This window comes from Simochromis diagramma, unplaced genomic scaffold, assembly GCF_900408965.1.
Source record: "Simochromis diagramma unplaced genomic scaffold, fSimDia1.1 OVJJ01000327.1, whole genome shotgun sequence".
In the NCBI taxonomy this organism is placed as follows: domain Eukaryota; kingdom Metazoa; phylum Chordata; class Actinopteri; order Cichliformes; family Cichlidae; genus Simochromis; species Simochromis diagramma.
The window spans coordinates 46,025-62,382 of NW_024386768.1; the positions used below are offsets into that span (position 1 = coordinate 46,025).

Consider the following 16,358-nt stretch of genomic DNA (forward strand, 5'->3'; position numbering starts at 1 on the left):
TTTATTATTGTTTATTAATAAGACAAAAGCATTTCTCTTCCAGTTAAGTGACGGGGTAATCGATGGCTGAATGTTTGTCCAACTGACACTGTTTCTGTTTTATAGTATTATATGACATTTGCAAAATAGTCACTTGGTAAAGGTTTGACCTGAGTCATGGATGGAGGAGCGTCTGATGGCTCAGCTTTTGGAGTTTGGCACCGGCCTCGGTCGTGGTGTGTTCGGCTCGGTGTTGCTGGTGTGTTTTATGTCCACAGCTCCTGTCTGTCCATCTGCCTCCTCGTCTCCTCGGTTAGTGTGCTTCGTAGCACTGCTGCCAGACGGGTTAAAGGTTAACCAGTGTGTAGAGTCACAGAAGTATGAATCCCAGGAGTTTCTCTAAATGCTGCGGTTAGATTTTGAACTAAACGTGAGCTCTGTTCTGTACGGCCGTACACACAAACCTCAGACACATCCATCACTCTGGTTTTTGTTGGGTTCTTATCCTCGTGGACGATTTTTGAATCAGATCTTTGTGAACTTGTGGAAATCCCAGTCAGGCCTTAATCTGGATGAATTTCACAACGACATGTTTGTTTTGGTGTTTGGTGGGTGGAAACGCTGCTTTGAAGGGTGGATGTTTCTCTGTTGTGCACTTGCAGGTGGGGGCAGGTGTGGCGATAATAAGACGAGAGTTGTATTTCCTGAATGCAGGTAGCAGTCACTGTGCCTGCAAAAGGAAGGTTTTATCACAGTGTTTATCAGGAGATACTGTGATGTTCATAGTATGTGGTGGTATTATTATTATTATTATATTATTATTATTATTATTATTATTATTATTAGAATAAATAACATTTTAATGCCTTCATGGAAAATGTAATCATAAACACCCACAGAACCAAAACAAAACTAATCTACTGTTGGGCCTTTGTACAAATAATTATTAAGAATAATGAAACGCGCGTCACAGAGTCAGGACTGAATCTCATGCAGCTCTGAAACAAACTGCATTTGGACAATTTAGTGTGCAGGTAAAAACACCTGTGAGCAACAGGTGAGACATGCAGTTAAACTCAGAGCATCCTCAGGTGAAGCTCACCTGAGAGAAGCAAGGTGGAGCTCGTCTCGTTCCTCTTCATGATGCTGCACGATTTAAGCAGAAGCTGCTTAAACACTCTGGAGTTCACCTCTTTGCGTCTGTGTGGAGGCTGGTGGTGAGGAGGGGCTTTAATAATTGGACGCTTCATCTCAAGAATCATCGGCACGTTTTGAATGTTCAAATGTGGTTTTCTTTAAATTATTAATTTAAATTATCTGTAGGTTTGGAACACACTGATTTAAAAAAGTTTCCATTAACAGTTTTTTGCCTGCAGTTGTGCAGCTGTTAATTTTTACTCAATAACTGTATAATAAGATTAACCTTTGTAAAGACTGCTCGCCCTGCAGCATCCTGTAGGATCACTGCAGAATCTGTTTAACGGTCTTCAACCTTTAGAGGCTGCACGCAGGGCGACGGTGCGCACGCTGCGGTGCAAAAACAAGGCGGAGCAGACCCACAGCTGTGAAGCTGTTTGTACAGTTTGTTTCTTGAACAATGGTGTAATTGGACAGGATGAGTATTAATCAACAGGCTTCAGGAGTACCAGGGAAACGGTCCGCTCTGCTGGACTTATTTTCCTGGGTCGTCTGCAGTGTGCCGCCCTCCTTCCTCCTGCGGGAACGACTTCCTGTTTTCATAAACGGTGCTGGGACTTGAATAAATCAGCTGCGGCAGCGGTAGAGTATCGTGGGCGTTCACGTCACAGACATTTCAGTGAGCGCTTCAGCCCGCCTCCTCTCCACATATGGACTGATCAGACATAAGCCTTAATTAGCCTCAGGGTGGAGTTGGTGGGGCTTTAGGATGTTAACATTGCACCGCCTCCTCCCCACATCTGCTCCCGCTGCTTTGCATTGTCAGAAGGTCAGGGGTCAACGAGCTCCTGTCCTGTGATCAGTGGCCTGAAGGAGGCTTTAGAGCAGGAGGTGTGCATGTTCTCCCTCAGCGCGCCGTTATCCTGACGAGTAGTCGTCTTCGTGAAGTAACAGAACTGACAGCAAACAGGAAGTCGCAGCCTGCAGTGGTGCTGAGATGCTCTGTGGATCAAAGATGAACCTGAGACTCCGATCCTGAATAAAACATTTAGTTTTAGTTCATGTTTTCAGCTACATCTCTTCTATGGATATTCTGAAAGTGATCAAACCATTAAGCTTAATTCTTGCACCTTTTTTCCCTCGTTGTGAATCGGGTGCACCTCCTTATTGTGTGATCTTGCTAAGCCGGGGCGTTGTCCTCGCTGTCACTCAGGGCCTTTGTTTCGCAACCTCGTGATTCCCACCAACCAGCGAGCGTGCAGACGGGTTCAGGCTTTTTGTGCTGGTGTAAATCGCTGTGAAACCGCAGACACCCGCGTTGGAGGCTGAAAAAATCCAGACTTGACATCTGACGGTTTGGTTTACGACTAAATTTCTTCCTAACATGTGCCTTTGTTCCCCGGCCTGAGCAGTAAAACTGGGATGAGCAACTGAAAATGTAAAGTTGTTCTCTTCCTGGCCTTCGATCATAGTGTTGTCATCAAGTTAGAAATAACTTCTGAACTCTGTCTCAGGAGGTGGGGCTAAGCTAATCTAACCTTTTCTGGTTTGTCTCACCTGTCCTTCCTGCAGGAGGCGATGCGGGGAGCCGGGTGGAGGCGTGGGGTCCGGCCCTGAGGAGGCGTCCTGCGGCTGGGAGGAGCGCGGCCCTCCTGCAGCCCTCCTGTGGCGCTCCGGGACGCTCCTACTAAGATGTCCCTCAGCAGCGGCCCTGCAGGCGGGAAAGGTGTGGACTCCAACGCGGTGGAAACGTACGACAGCGGTGATGAGTGGGATATCGGTGTTGGCAATCTGATCATTGACCTGGACGCCGACTTAGAGAAGGACAAGCTAGAGATGTCGAGCAGCAAGGAGGGAGGGGGCATGGCGGCCCCTCCCAGCGCCGTGGCAGCTTTACCTGACAATATAAAGTTTGTTAGCCCTGCGTCCGCCACGGCGGGCAAAGAGAGCAAATCCAAATCCAAGCGCAGTAAAAACTCTAAGGAGAGCGTGAAGACGCCGCACTCAGACGGAGCTAAAAAAGAGGTTCAGGGCCGGGTCCCCGGGGACCTGCCGCCCCAGAACGCCAACTCTGCCCCGAGCAAGGGGACGGACAAGTCAAGTAAGCCCTCCCGCATCCTCCCCGTGGTGAAAAAGGACAAGGACGGGGTGTCTGGGAAAAGCAAGAAGGAGAAAATGGAGGCGGGAGCGGCGAACGCTGAGAAAGAGTCCTCGGTGCTGCCGTTAGGAGCGCCTCGAGGCGGACCCTTTGAGGGCCAACAGGCCCCCGAGCTCGCTACGGCCGAGCAGCTCGGGAACACGCCGCTGGACTCAGCCGGGATAGGCCAGGCCGTGACGACGGAGCAGGAAGAGGTGGATGGGGGCGACTGCCGAAATCTGAAGAAAGCGATGGGTGGGGAAAAGGTGAGAGGAATAAAGCTGATGCCTGAACAAATGAAAATAATCGTGTCTCCTTGTTGTTGATGGAGCCCGCATGCTGCACACTGAACATGATGTATGTGAGCGGCGTGTTCGGCGTGCTCCTCGTGGTCAAAGGATCTAAATGTGCTCGCTTTTAGCTCTGAACAAAGAACCAAAGCAAACCAAGCGCTCGTCACTGCCGACCCGGTCGGCCGTGGACAAGCTAAAAATGGCTCCGTGTGAACCTGAGCTAAGTTAAACTTGGTCTAATCTAACCCAGTTTCTGTTTTTAGATAATCCCACTGTTTAAGCTTCTGCACTAAGACCCGTGTCGTCATTAACAAAGGAGTCTTTGGACCTCTCTGTTCTACCGCTGATCATTTCACTGCACTGGCAGGTGTGTTTTTCAGGGCTGATTTCAGGTAAACACGCTTCTCCTTCACAGCTAACTGGACTGTTCGTCAGAGGTTAAACAGACTCTTTTAAGAATAACTTCAGAAAGCTTCAGCTTTGGGGTTTGTGTGGTTCCTTAAAAAGCCTTAAATTCATCCATTTATTGGAGTTAGTGTGGGGAGTAAACTGAGCCTGCTAATTCAAGATTAAACTGTGATTAAAGATTAAAGTTGCAGTGGATTGAAGTCCTGAGTGAGCTGTTAATTCAAGATTAGATTGATCGTGTCGGTCAGGGCAGCGTTTAAAAGATGGCGAGAGAAATTCGATGTTTGTATTTTTGTTGTGTGGATGCTGGATTCAGTGTAAAAAGCACTGGCACCAATTTCCCCTGAGAGATGCTGTGGGGGCCTCACAGACACGATGCTTAGAGCAGCGCGATATGGCCAAAAATATTTATCACGATATACATTTGAAAATTTGCGATAACGATATAACTGACACGAGACAAAATACTTTACAACTCCACAACTTTATTAGTGCAAAAAAACACAAACATCCATCCATCTTCTTCCACTTTATCCGGGCCGGGTCGCGGGGGCAGCAGCCTAAGCAGAGAAGCCCACACCTCCCTCTCCCCAGCCTCCTCCTCCAGCTTATCTGCAGGAACACCAAGGCGAGATATACAGGGAGTGCAGAATTATTAGGCAAGTTGTATTTTTGAGGAATAATTTTATTATTGAACAACAACCATGTTCTCAATGAACCCAAAAAACTCATTAATATCAAAGCTGAATGTTTGTGGAAGTAGTTTTTAGTTTGTTTTTAGTTTTAGCTATTTTAGGGGGATATCTGTGTGTGCAGGTGACTATTACTGTGCATAATTATTAGGCAACTTAACAAAAAACAAATATATACCCATTTCAATTATTTATTTTTACCAGTGAAACCAATATAACATCTCCACATTCACAAATATACATTTCTGACAGCGACCAATATAGCCACCTTTCTTTGCAAGGACACTCAAAAGCCTGCCATCCATGGATTCTGTCAGTGTTTTGATCTGTTCACCATCAACATTGCGTGCAGCAGCAACCACAGCCTCCCAGACACTGTTCAGAGAGGTGTACTGTTTTCCCTCCTTGTAAATCTCACATTTGATGATGGACCACAGGTTCTCAATGGGGTTCAGATCAGGTGAACAAGGAGGCCATGTCATTAGTTTTTCTTCTTTTATACCCTTTCTTGCCAGCCACGCTGTGGAGTACTTGGACGCGTGTGATGGAGCATTGTCCTGCATGAAAATCATGTTTTTCTTGAAGGATGCAGACTTCTTCCTGTACCACTGCTTGAAGAAGGTGTCTTCCAGAAACTGGCAGTAGGACTGGGAGTTGAGCTTGACTCCATCCTCAACCCGAAAAGGCCCCACAAGCTCATCTTTGATGATACCAGCCCAAACCAGTACTCCACCTCCACCTTGCTGGCGTCTGAGTGGGACTGGAGCTCTCTGCCCTTTACCAATCCAGCCACGGGCCCATCCATCTGGCCCATCAAGACTCACTCTCATTTCATCAGTCCATAAAACCTTAGAAAAATCAGTCTTGAGATATTTCTTGGCCCAGTCTTGACGTTTCAGCTTGTGTGTCTTGTTCAGTGGTGGTCGTCTTTCAGCCTTTCTTACCTTGGCCATGTCTCTGAGTATTGCACACCTTGTGCTTTTGGGCACTCCAGTGATGTTGCAGCTCTGAAATATGGCCAAACTGGTGGCAAGTGGCATCTTGGCAGCTGCACGCTTGACTTTTCTCAGTTCATGGGCAGTTATTTTGCGCCTTGGTTTTTCCACACGCTTCTTGCGACCCTGTTGACTATTTTGAATGAAACGCTTGATTGTTCGATGATCACGCTTCAGAAGCTTTGCAATTTTGAGACTGCTGCATCCCTCTGCAAGATATCTCACTATTTTTGACTTTTCTGAGCCTGTCAAGTCCTTCTTTTGACCCATTTTGCCAAAGGAAAGGAAGTTGCCTAATAATTATGCACACCTGATATAGGGTGTTGATGTCATTAGACCACACCCCTTCTTATTACAGAGATGCACATCACCTAATATGCTTAATTGGTAGTAGGCTTTCGAGCCTATACAGCTTGGAGTAAGACAACATGCATGAAGAGGATGATGTGGACAAAATACTCATTTGCCTAATAATTCTGCACTCCCTGTAATCTCTCCAGCTTTCGGTCACTACCCACAGCTCGTGGCCATAGGTGAGGGTAGGGACGCAGATCGACCGATAAACTGAGAGCTTGGCTTTTACTCTCAGCTCCCTCTTCACCACGACGGACCGGTGCAGCGTCCGCATCACTGCGGCCGCAGCCCCAATCCATCTGTCAACCTCCGGCTCCCTTCTCCCAAAAAAAACTCCATCAATGTATTTTCACTTAAACAGCTGTTTTTTATGTGCATTAAAATTATAAAAAAATGTAACAGTGCAAATGCAAATCCTTGCTGACAGTTTAACCAAAAGGCATTTCCAGTGGACACTGGCTGACATATCCTCAGCACAACCATGTAGAATGAATAACGACGGCCCGCTAGCATGCGCTACCAAAACTAGTGCTTTGTATATCAGACGGACGAAAGCTGAACCAGTTCCACTGAAGCTGCAGCATTTTTACAAACCAGTTCTGGTTCATCTGTTTCACTCAACGATCCGCTTTCGCCCTTCTCATTCTGCGTCGCCACCGTGCTTTTTCCGCCATGTGCGTATGAAAACAAAGGCACTGCGCATGCACGTTTTACCCATATTCTATCGCCATGTTTCATTTTCTTATCGTTGCCCAACGGTATACCGGTGTTACCGTGAGCGGTATGATATGGCGCAGCACTAGTCCAGACCCTAAAGCCTGATTCCTGTTAAACTCAGTTTTATTTGTATGGCTCCAAATCACAACAGCAGACGTCTCAAGGCGGTTTATGCTGTCAGGTGACAATAAAACAGAGAAACCTTTGAGCAAACGCTCCTAGTCTTCACTCCTCAGGCTAGCGCTTTGTCAACCCACCGGCCAGCGGAGTGACCCGAGGTTCTGTCGGGTCCCTCGTCAGCCCTCTGCCTCCGTCTGAGATCCAGAGAGAGGCCGATCTGCCTGTGGCCTTGAAAGGAATGTGGCTTGTAATAAATACTGCTCCGGCTGAATGAGGAGGAGCAAGGATGGTCTGTGGCCAATAGTGGAGGTGTAACCCCGCCCCCTGTCATTCTGTCTTTGAGAGCTAGTCTGAGGTTTTCCTGCTCCTCAGGGGTTTTCCCTGCATCCAGGCAGCAGCTCTCATTCTTAAAGAAGAGGACGGTGTGGACCGCCCTCATCGTCGGCTCTCAGCACTGTCAAATTTACCTGAAAACCAACATGTATGTTCCAGGTGGGTCAAGGTGGGACTTTAAAACCATAATTAAAAACTGCTTCCTCTCAGTTGGGGATGGCTCTGTGTTTTGGCAGTAGGCCACACCCCTAAGCAGAGAGACAAAGTAAGGCGTGAAGTTTAAATAGACATTTAACCTGCTGTCAGACAGGAAGTGGAGATGTTCTGCACCAGACTTCATTCACAGAAGCTGCAGTTTTACCTCAGAGAGAGACGGTAGATGTTTGAGTGCTGCCTTGATGGGCAGCCAAGGATTGAAGAAGGTCAAAGGTGCTGTTCCCATCACGGGGAATAAATGATCTTTATTTCTTTAACGTGATAAGTGGTTCTCTTTGTTTTGGCACCAACTAAACATTAGGTTGGATTTCCTTCCAGCTCTCCTGTGTTTGCACTCAAGTGTTTGATTTCTCTCTCGTCTTCTCTGTCCTCCGTCCAGATGGAGTCTCCAGTCTCCACCCCAGCTCCTCCCCCTCTCCACCTCCTCGGCTCCGTCCCCAGCAGCGGCGACATCTCGTCTCCCTGCGAGCAGATCATGGTCCGCACGCGCTCGATCGCCGTGAACACCGTCGACGCGGCGCTGGCGACCGAGCCGGAGTGCCTGGGACCTTGTGAGCCGGGAACCAGCGTGAACCTGGAGGGCATCGTGTGGCAGGAGACGGAGGACGGTGAGAAAAGCGTTATCACAGTAGATGGCTGCGTAGTTTTATTTTACGTGTGTTTATTTGAAGAACAAAATGAGCGCTCATCAGAGGCTCATCGCAGGCCCGAGATCGTCTCAGTAATCCGTCTGAGGGCTTCAGTTCAGTCAGACACATCAGAGGCACTCGCACTACCCCGGCCTGAACATCGTTTCCCATTCTGCTGAAGAAGAGCCGTGCACACGCGACTGGCAGGAACTTCCCACAACATCAAGCCTTCGGTTGGGACAATGAACCAAACAAGGAGCGAGAGACTCTCGGTTTCTGCAGCAAACCTTTACGAGCTGCGACGGCGAGCGGACACGTCTTCCTGTCAATCCAAATTATTCCAAAAAGAAAGCTTTTCTGCACCTTCACGCCACAAAACTCCCGTTAGAGAGTTAAGGTGCTTCATTAATGCTCTGATGTTCCACTGACCTCACTGCTGCTGAGCCTCGTGCAGCTGCAGTGGTACCAATAACTCAGCCACCAAAATGAAATGATTGGTCCGTCAGTACTGTTTCTTTGCCTTTGGCTGTTGCAGAGAAAAAACCCACCTTCTGATATACTTTAACACACACATGCATCAATTTTATCAGCTTGGGTTGAACGTTCATGACTCCACCCCTCTGAGCAGGTGTGATGTGCGTGCAGAGCTGCTGATGCTGAGCCAGTGTGGAGCTCTGTGAAAAGATCAGGTCCAGTTTATTGTCTGGATTACGGCCCTGCTGAACAGTCGTGCATCTCAGTTTTTATTCAGTGACGTCCTGTGAGCGCGTCTGCACGTCCTGCGGACGCCGAATGCAGGGTGGCGTGTAGCTGGAGGAAAACCTGTGTGGAGGTGATAGACTCTGGCAGGAAGCTGTTCATCAGCAGCGCTCGTAGATGCGCTTCTGTTAGTGGAAAGTTCTGCTGAAGTACTCGATCTCACTCTTTAATTAGCTCCACTGTCAGCCAATCACTGATGCGGTTCGACCTCAGAAACCCGCCGAGCGTGACGCTGGTATGAAAGCGTTCGACATCTGCGTCCCAGCCAGGGAGGAAAGTCACATCTACACGTCTGCTTCCTGCTGCACTCGCAGCTTCCGTGCTTTGATACAGTCACGTCAGCACATCGAAGAAAGGAGCTGTAAGTGTGGGGAGTTACTCTGAGGACTCATTCGTTAAAGTGGAGACCCCAGAGGGGGAGGAGCTTAACTCCTATCCCTTCATCCTAATTGTGGGGTCAGAAAACCTTTGGCTTTTTAAAACCAACATAAAATGATGTTTGTACTTCAATGTGAAGTCTTTTGTTTTGTTTTTTTGTTTGTTTGTTTTTTTAATAACTGCACTAGAGATGGACCGATATTACGTATCGGTATCGGTCCGATACTGACCTAAATTACTGGATCGGATATCGGAGAGAAATAAAAAATGTAATCAGATCCATTAAATATCAAAAAAGAACCTCACAAAACTTGCGACACGGCGTAACTCGGCTCATAACCGTAGCACGTCGCGGCTGTGTGTGTTTGTAGCCTCAAACCAGCATTTCATCTCCGAGGAAGTAAAGCAAGTGTGTAAGTTCATCTCTGAGTGTTTGTAAAGCATTCCAGCTTTAAGCTTAACAACCGATATATGGAGCGACTGCCTCTCTCTCTCTCTCTCTCCTGCTGCTACTTCAATCATGAAACTGATCAATGATCAGCTGATCGTCTCTCTTGTTTGTTTTTGGCCCCCTTTGCACCAGAAAGAGGAAACCAGCGGCTGAACAACAGCAGCACGTTTAAGCTTGATAAGCTGTTGTTAGAACTTATTTAATATTACTTTCTACTCGAGGATCTTTTTCTACAGCTGACGGCTGGTAACTGTGCAGGGGCGGATCTAGCAAAGTTTAGCCAGGGGGGCCGATAGGGCATTAACAGGGAAAAGGGGGCACAAAGACATACTTTTCTTTCTTATTCTCATTTAAAATGTCGAGCTTTTAATAAATAATTATCTGACACCCAAAGTTTTAATCTGATGTAAAATGTATAGAAGTCCATTACTGTATATAGTAACTGTTAACTCTAATATACCCTAGTAAGCTATAGTACTTTTTCCATCTGTGCAGTTCTGTTGAAGGAAGATGTTGAATCTATTTAATTATTCTTGAAAAATAATTTATTTCTGTGCATTTTTTTCACGCTGCATCAAATTAAAGTTGATTACGTCGATTAAGCATCATGAGGTGGAGGGTGGGGGGTGGTTCCCTATTTTCTTTTGCTGGGAGTTTGCAACCCTGTTAGTTAGGTTGCTTAATATTTCTGCTAAGTGCTCTTTAAAATACCAGAATAGGGAGGATGGAGCAGGTTTAAGTTTATTAGATTGATCAGTTTTGCTGAACTATGAAATATTTTGTTGTATTTTTTACATGCAGTATAACAGAATAGCTTTAGTGTTTTGTTTATTTAAACTTGAGTATGAACTTATACAAAAAGCAGCAAGATATTAAAAAAACAGTTTTATTGATTAAAGAACACTGTATCGGATTCATATCGGTATCGGCCGATATCCAAATTTATATCGGACATAAAGTGGTATCGTGCCATCTCTAAACTGCGCGTCGGCCTGCAGTTCTGAGTACGGACTCGATGGCTCTGAGCGAGAGCGAGGAGGACGCCAGTCATGGCCAAATGTGGGTTTCACATCATTTCACTGATTCCTGCAGATTTGCCTCATTTAAGTCCCAACATGTTTGTGGCAGGTTAATAACATTCAGCCCAACAGTGCACAAGTGTCACACCTGGCCAACGTCTGGAACATCTGCAGACGGGCCAGGTGCTAGCTAAAAACGTAATCTGCATCAGCTGACGAGGACCTGGCTCGTAAAAGCACCTGAGGGTGTTACACATCACCAGCATTCATCCGCAGAGAGGCCTCCAGAGTAAGTCCGCAGCCCCAGCTTCTAATGAGCAAATCAGCTGCTTGGATGGTAAAACAGAAAGTCCAGAGCAGCCGAGAGAAGACAGCGACAGGCGCTGAGTGAAAAAGTGAAAGCAATGTGCAGGAATCCCCCTGTAAGCTTGAAGAGGGAATTCCCACCAACTGAAAGCTGAATTTCAGTGCCAGCGGTGCAGCTTTTCTTCTTGGTAGTAGCATAGCATCTTTATTTATAACCTACTTTACATCCAACAATGTTGGCCAAATATAAAACAAAGAGAAAACAGTTTAAATTGCATATAGAATATCTTAAAAGTAAAAATAATGTAATTAATAAGAAACATATTAAGAGACATCAACAAGTCCTGCTGTGCTGAAAGCCAAGGTAAATAAATATGTTTTAAGACATGATTTAAAAACAGATAAGGAAGGTCCTGTCTAACATGTAAAGGCAACTCATTCCACAGTTTTGGTGCTGCCACAGCAAACGCCCGATCCCCTCTGAGCTCACGATTAGTCCTGGGCACGCTCAGGAGGAGCTGGTCTGCCCACCTGAGGGGCCGGGAGGGTATGTGTGGATGAAGAAGCTCAGAGAGGTACAGAGGGGCAGCATTGGACAGACATTTAAAAACAAATAAAAGCAGCTTAAAATGATCCTAAAATGCACGGGCAGCCAATGAAGTGAATATAAAACTGGGTGATGTGCTCGCATCTACGAGTGCCAGTCAAAAGGCGTGCAGCAGCATTCTGAGCTAGCTGCAGTCGAAGAACAGGAGATCGACTCACCCCATAATGAAGAGAATCACAGTAACCCAGCCGAGCGGTTGCAAAGGCACGGATTACTGTTTCAAAGTGCCAGCTGCCTCAGATGAGAGAAACTAGACCTTACAACCGACCCGATCTGGCTTTCAAGCTTAAGTTCAGGATTTCGGGGTTTGCAAAGCAACACACGGAACAGCAGCGGAGGCAGGTCTGAACGCCATTACTTCAGTGTTAGAATCACTAAAACAAAGAAAGTTTAGCACCAACCACGACTTGACGTCCTCCAGACATGTTCGTAAGCGATTTACAGACGACCCATCTTTCTTTTTAAGAGGAACATAAATCTGGCAGTCATCTGCAGAACAGTGAAGAGAGAGTCCGTGTCTCCTAAAAATTGAGCCCAAGGGAAGTAAATAAAGCGAAAGCAGGATAGGGCCCAGAATGGAACCCTGTGGTACTCCATGAGACAGCGGAGCACAGGAGGACTCAGTTTGTTAAGTAAGACCTGAACCATTTCAGAACCTGTTACACCGACACACTGCTCCAAACACGAGATTGAAATTTCATGGTCTACAGTGTCAAATGCAGCAGTTAAATCGAGTAAGATAAGAAGGACACTTTCACCAGAATCACATGATAAAATATATCATTAAAAATTCTTAAAAGTGCTGATTCACTGCTATGCATTGCTTTAAAACCGGACTGGAAAATCATCTGAACATTTTGTGCATTCAAAAACGGGATCAATTGGTTACATGCTACTTTTTCCAAGACTTTAGATAAAAAGGGCAGCTTAGATATTGGTCTAAAGTTCTCAACAGCGTTTGTATCTAGCCCAGGTTTCTTAAGAAGTGGTTGCACAATTGCATCTTTGAAATTCTTTGGAACCACGCCTGAAGTAAGGCTGCTATTTAAAATGGTTAAAATGGTTGAACCTGTGGTAGAAAAAACTTCTTTCAGAAAACGGGGAGGGATGGCATCGAGGGCGAGCCTAAAGGCTTTAGATGATCCACCACCTGCTGTAGCTGAGCAAGAGTAACCGACTCAAACTGTTGAAAGACAGCCGAGCAAACTGGAGGATCAGAGGCGTCAGATGTGGGCAAAATAATCCGCGCCCTAGCCGAGGCTACCTTCTTTATAAAGAAGTGCAGAAACTTTTCACACATTTCATGTGACGGCTCAAAACTGAGAGCAGAAAGAGGGCTTAAACAATATATGTGGTTTCTGATAATTCACCATAATGTTTGCAAAGTGTTTCCGCTTTGCTTCTTTTACTGTAAGCTGATATAAGGCCCAGTGCTCTCTTTAATTTTGTAAAGCTGTAAGAAATTCAAAACTCAAGTTGAGTTTAACTGAGCCGAAACACAGTGCTGAAAGAACCGAGTAGCTCAAAAATGTCTCGTGTTCATGGTTTGCCTGTGTGTTTTTCTGCAGGTATGCTGGTTGTGAACGTCACCTGGAGGAACAAGACGTACGTTGGAACCCTGCTGGACTGCACGCGGCACGACTGGGCGCCGCCGAGGTACGGAAACAACTCAGGCTCACGCCGTTCGGCCGAGATCTCGAGTATAAAACAAGCTCGTTCTTGCTACACTCAGTCACCACCATGTAAACACGTAGACACGTGTCAGGGACAAACATACAGATGAACCTGTAGTGAGACACGTGGTCGATACCTGCAGACGTAAACACAGGGAAAGGCTGTAGGTTTCATGCAGGTAAACAAAAACAACTTACACGGAGACCTTCCTTTATTATTGCTTATTAATAAGACAAACGTAAGTCTCATCCAGTTACTCGATGGAGTAATCAATACTCGATTACTGATAATGGACAGCTGCGGCTCTGTGTGCTGTACGATGGTTTGTTTGAGTCAGCTGCGTGACACCTTTGGTTACCTTTGGTGCAGGTGAGGTCAGGTGTGTCTTTCGGCTCGCTGATGTCCACCTCTGTGTTTTTAGGTTCTGCGAGTCTCCCACCAGTGACGTGGAGATGCGGAGCGGCCGCGGTCGAGGTAAGAGGATGCGTCCCAGCAGCAACACGCCGTTGAACGACAACAGCAACTCGTCGGACAATAAAGGCAGCGGCAGCAGTAAGACACGCGGCGCAGCGGCCAACAGCAAAGGGCGGCGTGGGAGTCAGACGGCTGGCTGCGGCGAAGACGCCAAAGCCAGCCCGTCCTCCGCTAAGAGGAAGACAAAGCCCGCCTCAGATATGGACCCCACCTCCAGCTCAGAGGACACCAAAGCGTCAAAGCGCATGAGAACGAACTCGACCGGCGCCGGGACGCCTCTGCCTGGAAGCAAAGCCGATTCCCTGCCGCCGCCACAGCTGGACCGGACCTGCCCCTCCCCCGTCCTCATCGACTGCCCCCACCCCAACTGCAACAAGAAGTACAAGCATATCAACGGACTGAAGTACCACCAGGCCCGCGCCCACAACGACCAGGACGTCCGACTGGACCAGGACGGCGACAGCGAGTACGGGGACGACCCCGCCCTCCATCCCGAACCCGCCTCCTGCAACGGAGCCGCCATCTCGCCTGCTCGCTCCACTACACCGAAGGGTCGGGGCTTCGATGCCCCCTCGCCCTCACCAGGCAAGCTGACATCAAAGGTTAAAAAGAAGACGAGCGAGGCTGAGCCTGAGGTGACGGACGGCGGCGAGGAGGGGGTGTGTTTGACTGACGAGGCCAGTAATGACGGCATGGACGACAGGAAGGTCAAGAAAATGATGGCCGGGGGGAAAGCTGAGAAACTGGGACAGAAAGGCTTGAAGCTGACTCGCCCCGCCGGCGCGCCCGGAGTTCCCTCGCCATACTCCCTCCAAGCATCCTCCCCCACTCTGGGCTCAGTGGTACAGTCCATACCCAAAAGCCCCCAGCTGAAAAACGTCCAGCCTAAACCCACGCCCCTCACTGACCCCGCCTCCAGCCCCGCCCATTCCAAGGACAAGAAGAAGAAAGACAAAAAGAAGAGGGACGGCGGAAAGGAAGAGGACAGCCCGAAGGCGATGGGTAAGGCGGGGAGGCCAGAGGAGGGCAAGAGCCCGTACTCTGAGGCGTCAGACGCTTTGCTCAACGGCTCCTCGGAAGCTCAGCAGAGCCGGCTCGCCAGCATCAAAGCCGAAGCCGACAAGGTGTACAGTTTCTCCGACAACGCACCCAGCCCGTCCATCGGCGTGGCCAGCAGGATGGAGGCCGGCCTGGCGCCCACGCTTCACATGACCCAGAACGGAGCCGACAACACGTCGGTCAAGACCGGTAGCCCCGCCTACTCTGACATCTCTGATGCTGGGGAGGACGGCGAGGGTAAGGCAGAGGGGGTAAAGGTCAAGCCAGAGCCTGACCAGGGACCTCGTGAGGGTGCCAAGAAGGCGCTGTTTCCCCCTCAGGCGTCCAATAAAGATTCGCCGTACTACCCCAGCTACGACGCCTACTACTCCCCCACCTATGCCAACCCCAGCCCGGGACCAGCGCCTGCAGCACCACCTCATGGTGAGATAGCACAAGTGAAAGTGAAGAAAGAGGAGGAGCTGGAGGTGGGAGAGGAGGGAAAACTGAAGGAGGAGCCTCAGGAGGAGAGAAAGGTGGAGCCAGGGCCTCCGCAGCCATCAGTCATCCAGCAGCGCTCCAACATGTACACCCAGCCGCTCTATTACAACCAGTACTACGTCCCTCCCTACTCCTACTCCCACGAGCAGGCCTACCACGCCCACCTCTTGGCCTCTAACCCTACCTACCGTCAACACTTCGAGGAGCAGCGACAGCGCCACGCTGACAAGAAGGCGGAGAGCAAAGAGCGCGAGGCTTCCGTGAAAGAAGAGTGGAAGCAGAAGGCATCGGTACCGCCCACTCTGTCAAGGGCGCCCAGCCTCACGGATCTGGGCGCCAGGGGAGGCGTGAACCCAGCGAAGCCCAAAGAGCCCGCCACGGCTTCGGAACAGGCCAAGTCGGTCATCATGGCGAAGGGAGAGGACTCCAAGGCGCCCGCCGCCCAGCCCGAGGGTTTGAAGATCAAGCTGAGTGAAGGAGGGCATCACGGGAAAGAAGAGCCAAAGTCAGGGGCGGAGTCGGGCCGAGCAGCGAGCGTCGAAGCTGCCATGTGGTACAGACAGGTACAGGTGTCCTCCCTCTGTCACGGCACGTTCCACCTCGCTTGTGTTTTAAGATTGATTGAGGTTAGTTTGATGCTGATGAAGGTTTCTCCCTCTCTGCAGGAGCCCGACTCACGTCTGTGGTCCTACGTCTATCCCAGCAAATACTCGGAGGCTCCCAAACTTCAGGAGGACGACAGGTGGAAGGAGGAGCGGGACAGGAAGGTGAAGGAAGAGAGGCCGCGGCCCAAGGAGAGCCTCCAGAAAGACGAGGCGGCGAAGGAGGCGGCGGAGGGCAGGACTCAGCTGCCCCCCGAGGAGCTCCGCGGGGGCGGGAAGGAGGCGCGCCCGCCTCACATGCAATTCCCCTCGCCGCTGGCCCAGCATCAGGGCTACGTGCCCTACATGCACGGACCGTACGCCTACAGCCAGGGCTACGAGCCGAGCCACCCCGGGTACAGAGGCATGCCCTCGGTCATGATGCAGAATTACCCAGGTGAGAAAGTCAAACACGACATAAAGCAGGCGCAGCACAAAGAGAGCGCGAGGGCGGCGAGGGCTGGAGAGTGAAAACCAGCGAGGAGCGCGAGCGCTTTGGT

The 16,358-nt window shown here is 49.0% G+C and overlaps 1 protein-coding gene across 3 annotated transcripts in view; it reads left to right on the top strand.

Annotated features, from left to right (window-relative positions):
* The window catches only part of LOC120736597 (zinc finger protein 609-like), a 33,609-nt gene that overhangs the window by 14,623 nt on the left and 2,628 nt on the right, over window positions 1-16,358 (top strand). For all 3 annotated transcript variants that reach the window (XM_040036855.1, XM_040036839.1, XM_040036846.1), the window contains 5 exons: window positions 2,689-3,519; window positions 7,761-7,989; window positions 13,099-13,186; window positions 13,626-15,780; window positions 15,883-16,255. In XM_040036855.1, the coding sequence (XP_039892789.1) occupies window positions 2,809-3,519; window positions 7,761-7,989; window positions 13,099-13,186; window positions 13,626-15,780; window positions 15,883-16,255 (3,556 nt within the window). In that variant the 5' untranslated portion in view covers window positions 2,689-2,808. The remainder of the gene's footprint in view (window positions 1-2,688; window positions 3,520-7,760; window positions 7,990-13,098; window positions 13,187-13,625; window positions 15,781-15,882; window positions 16,256-16,358) is intronic.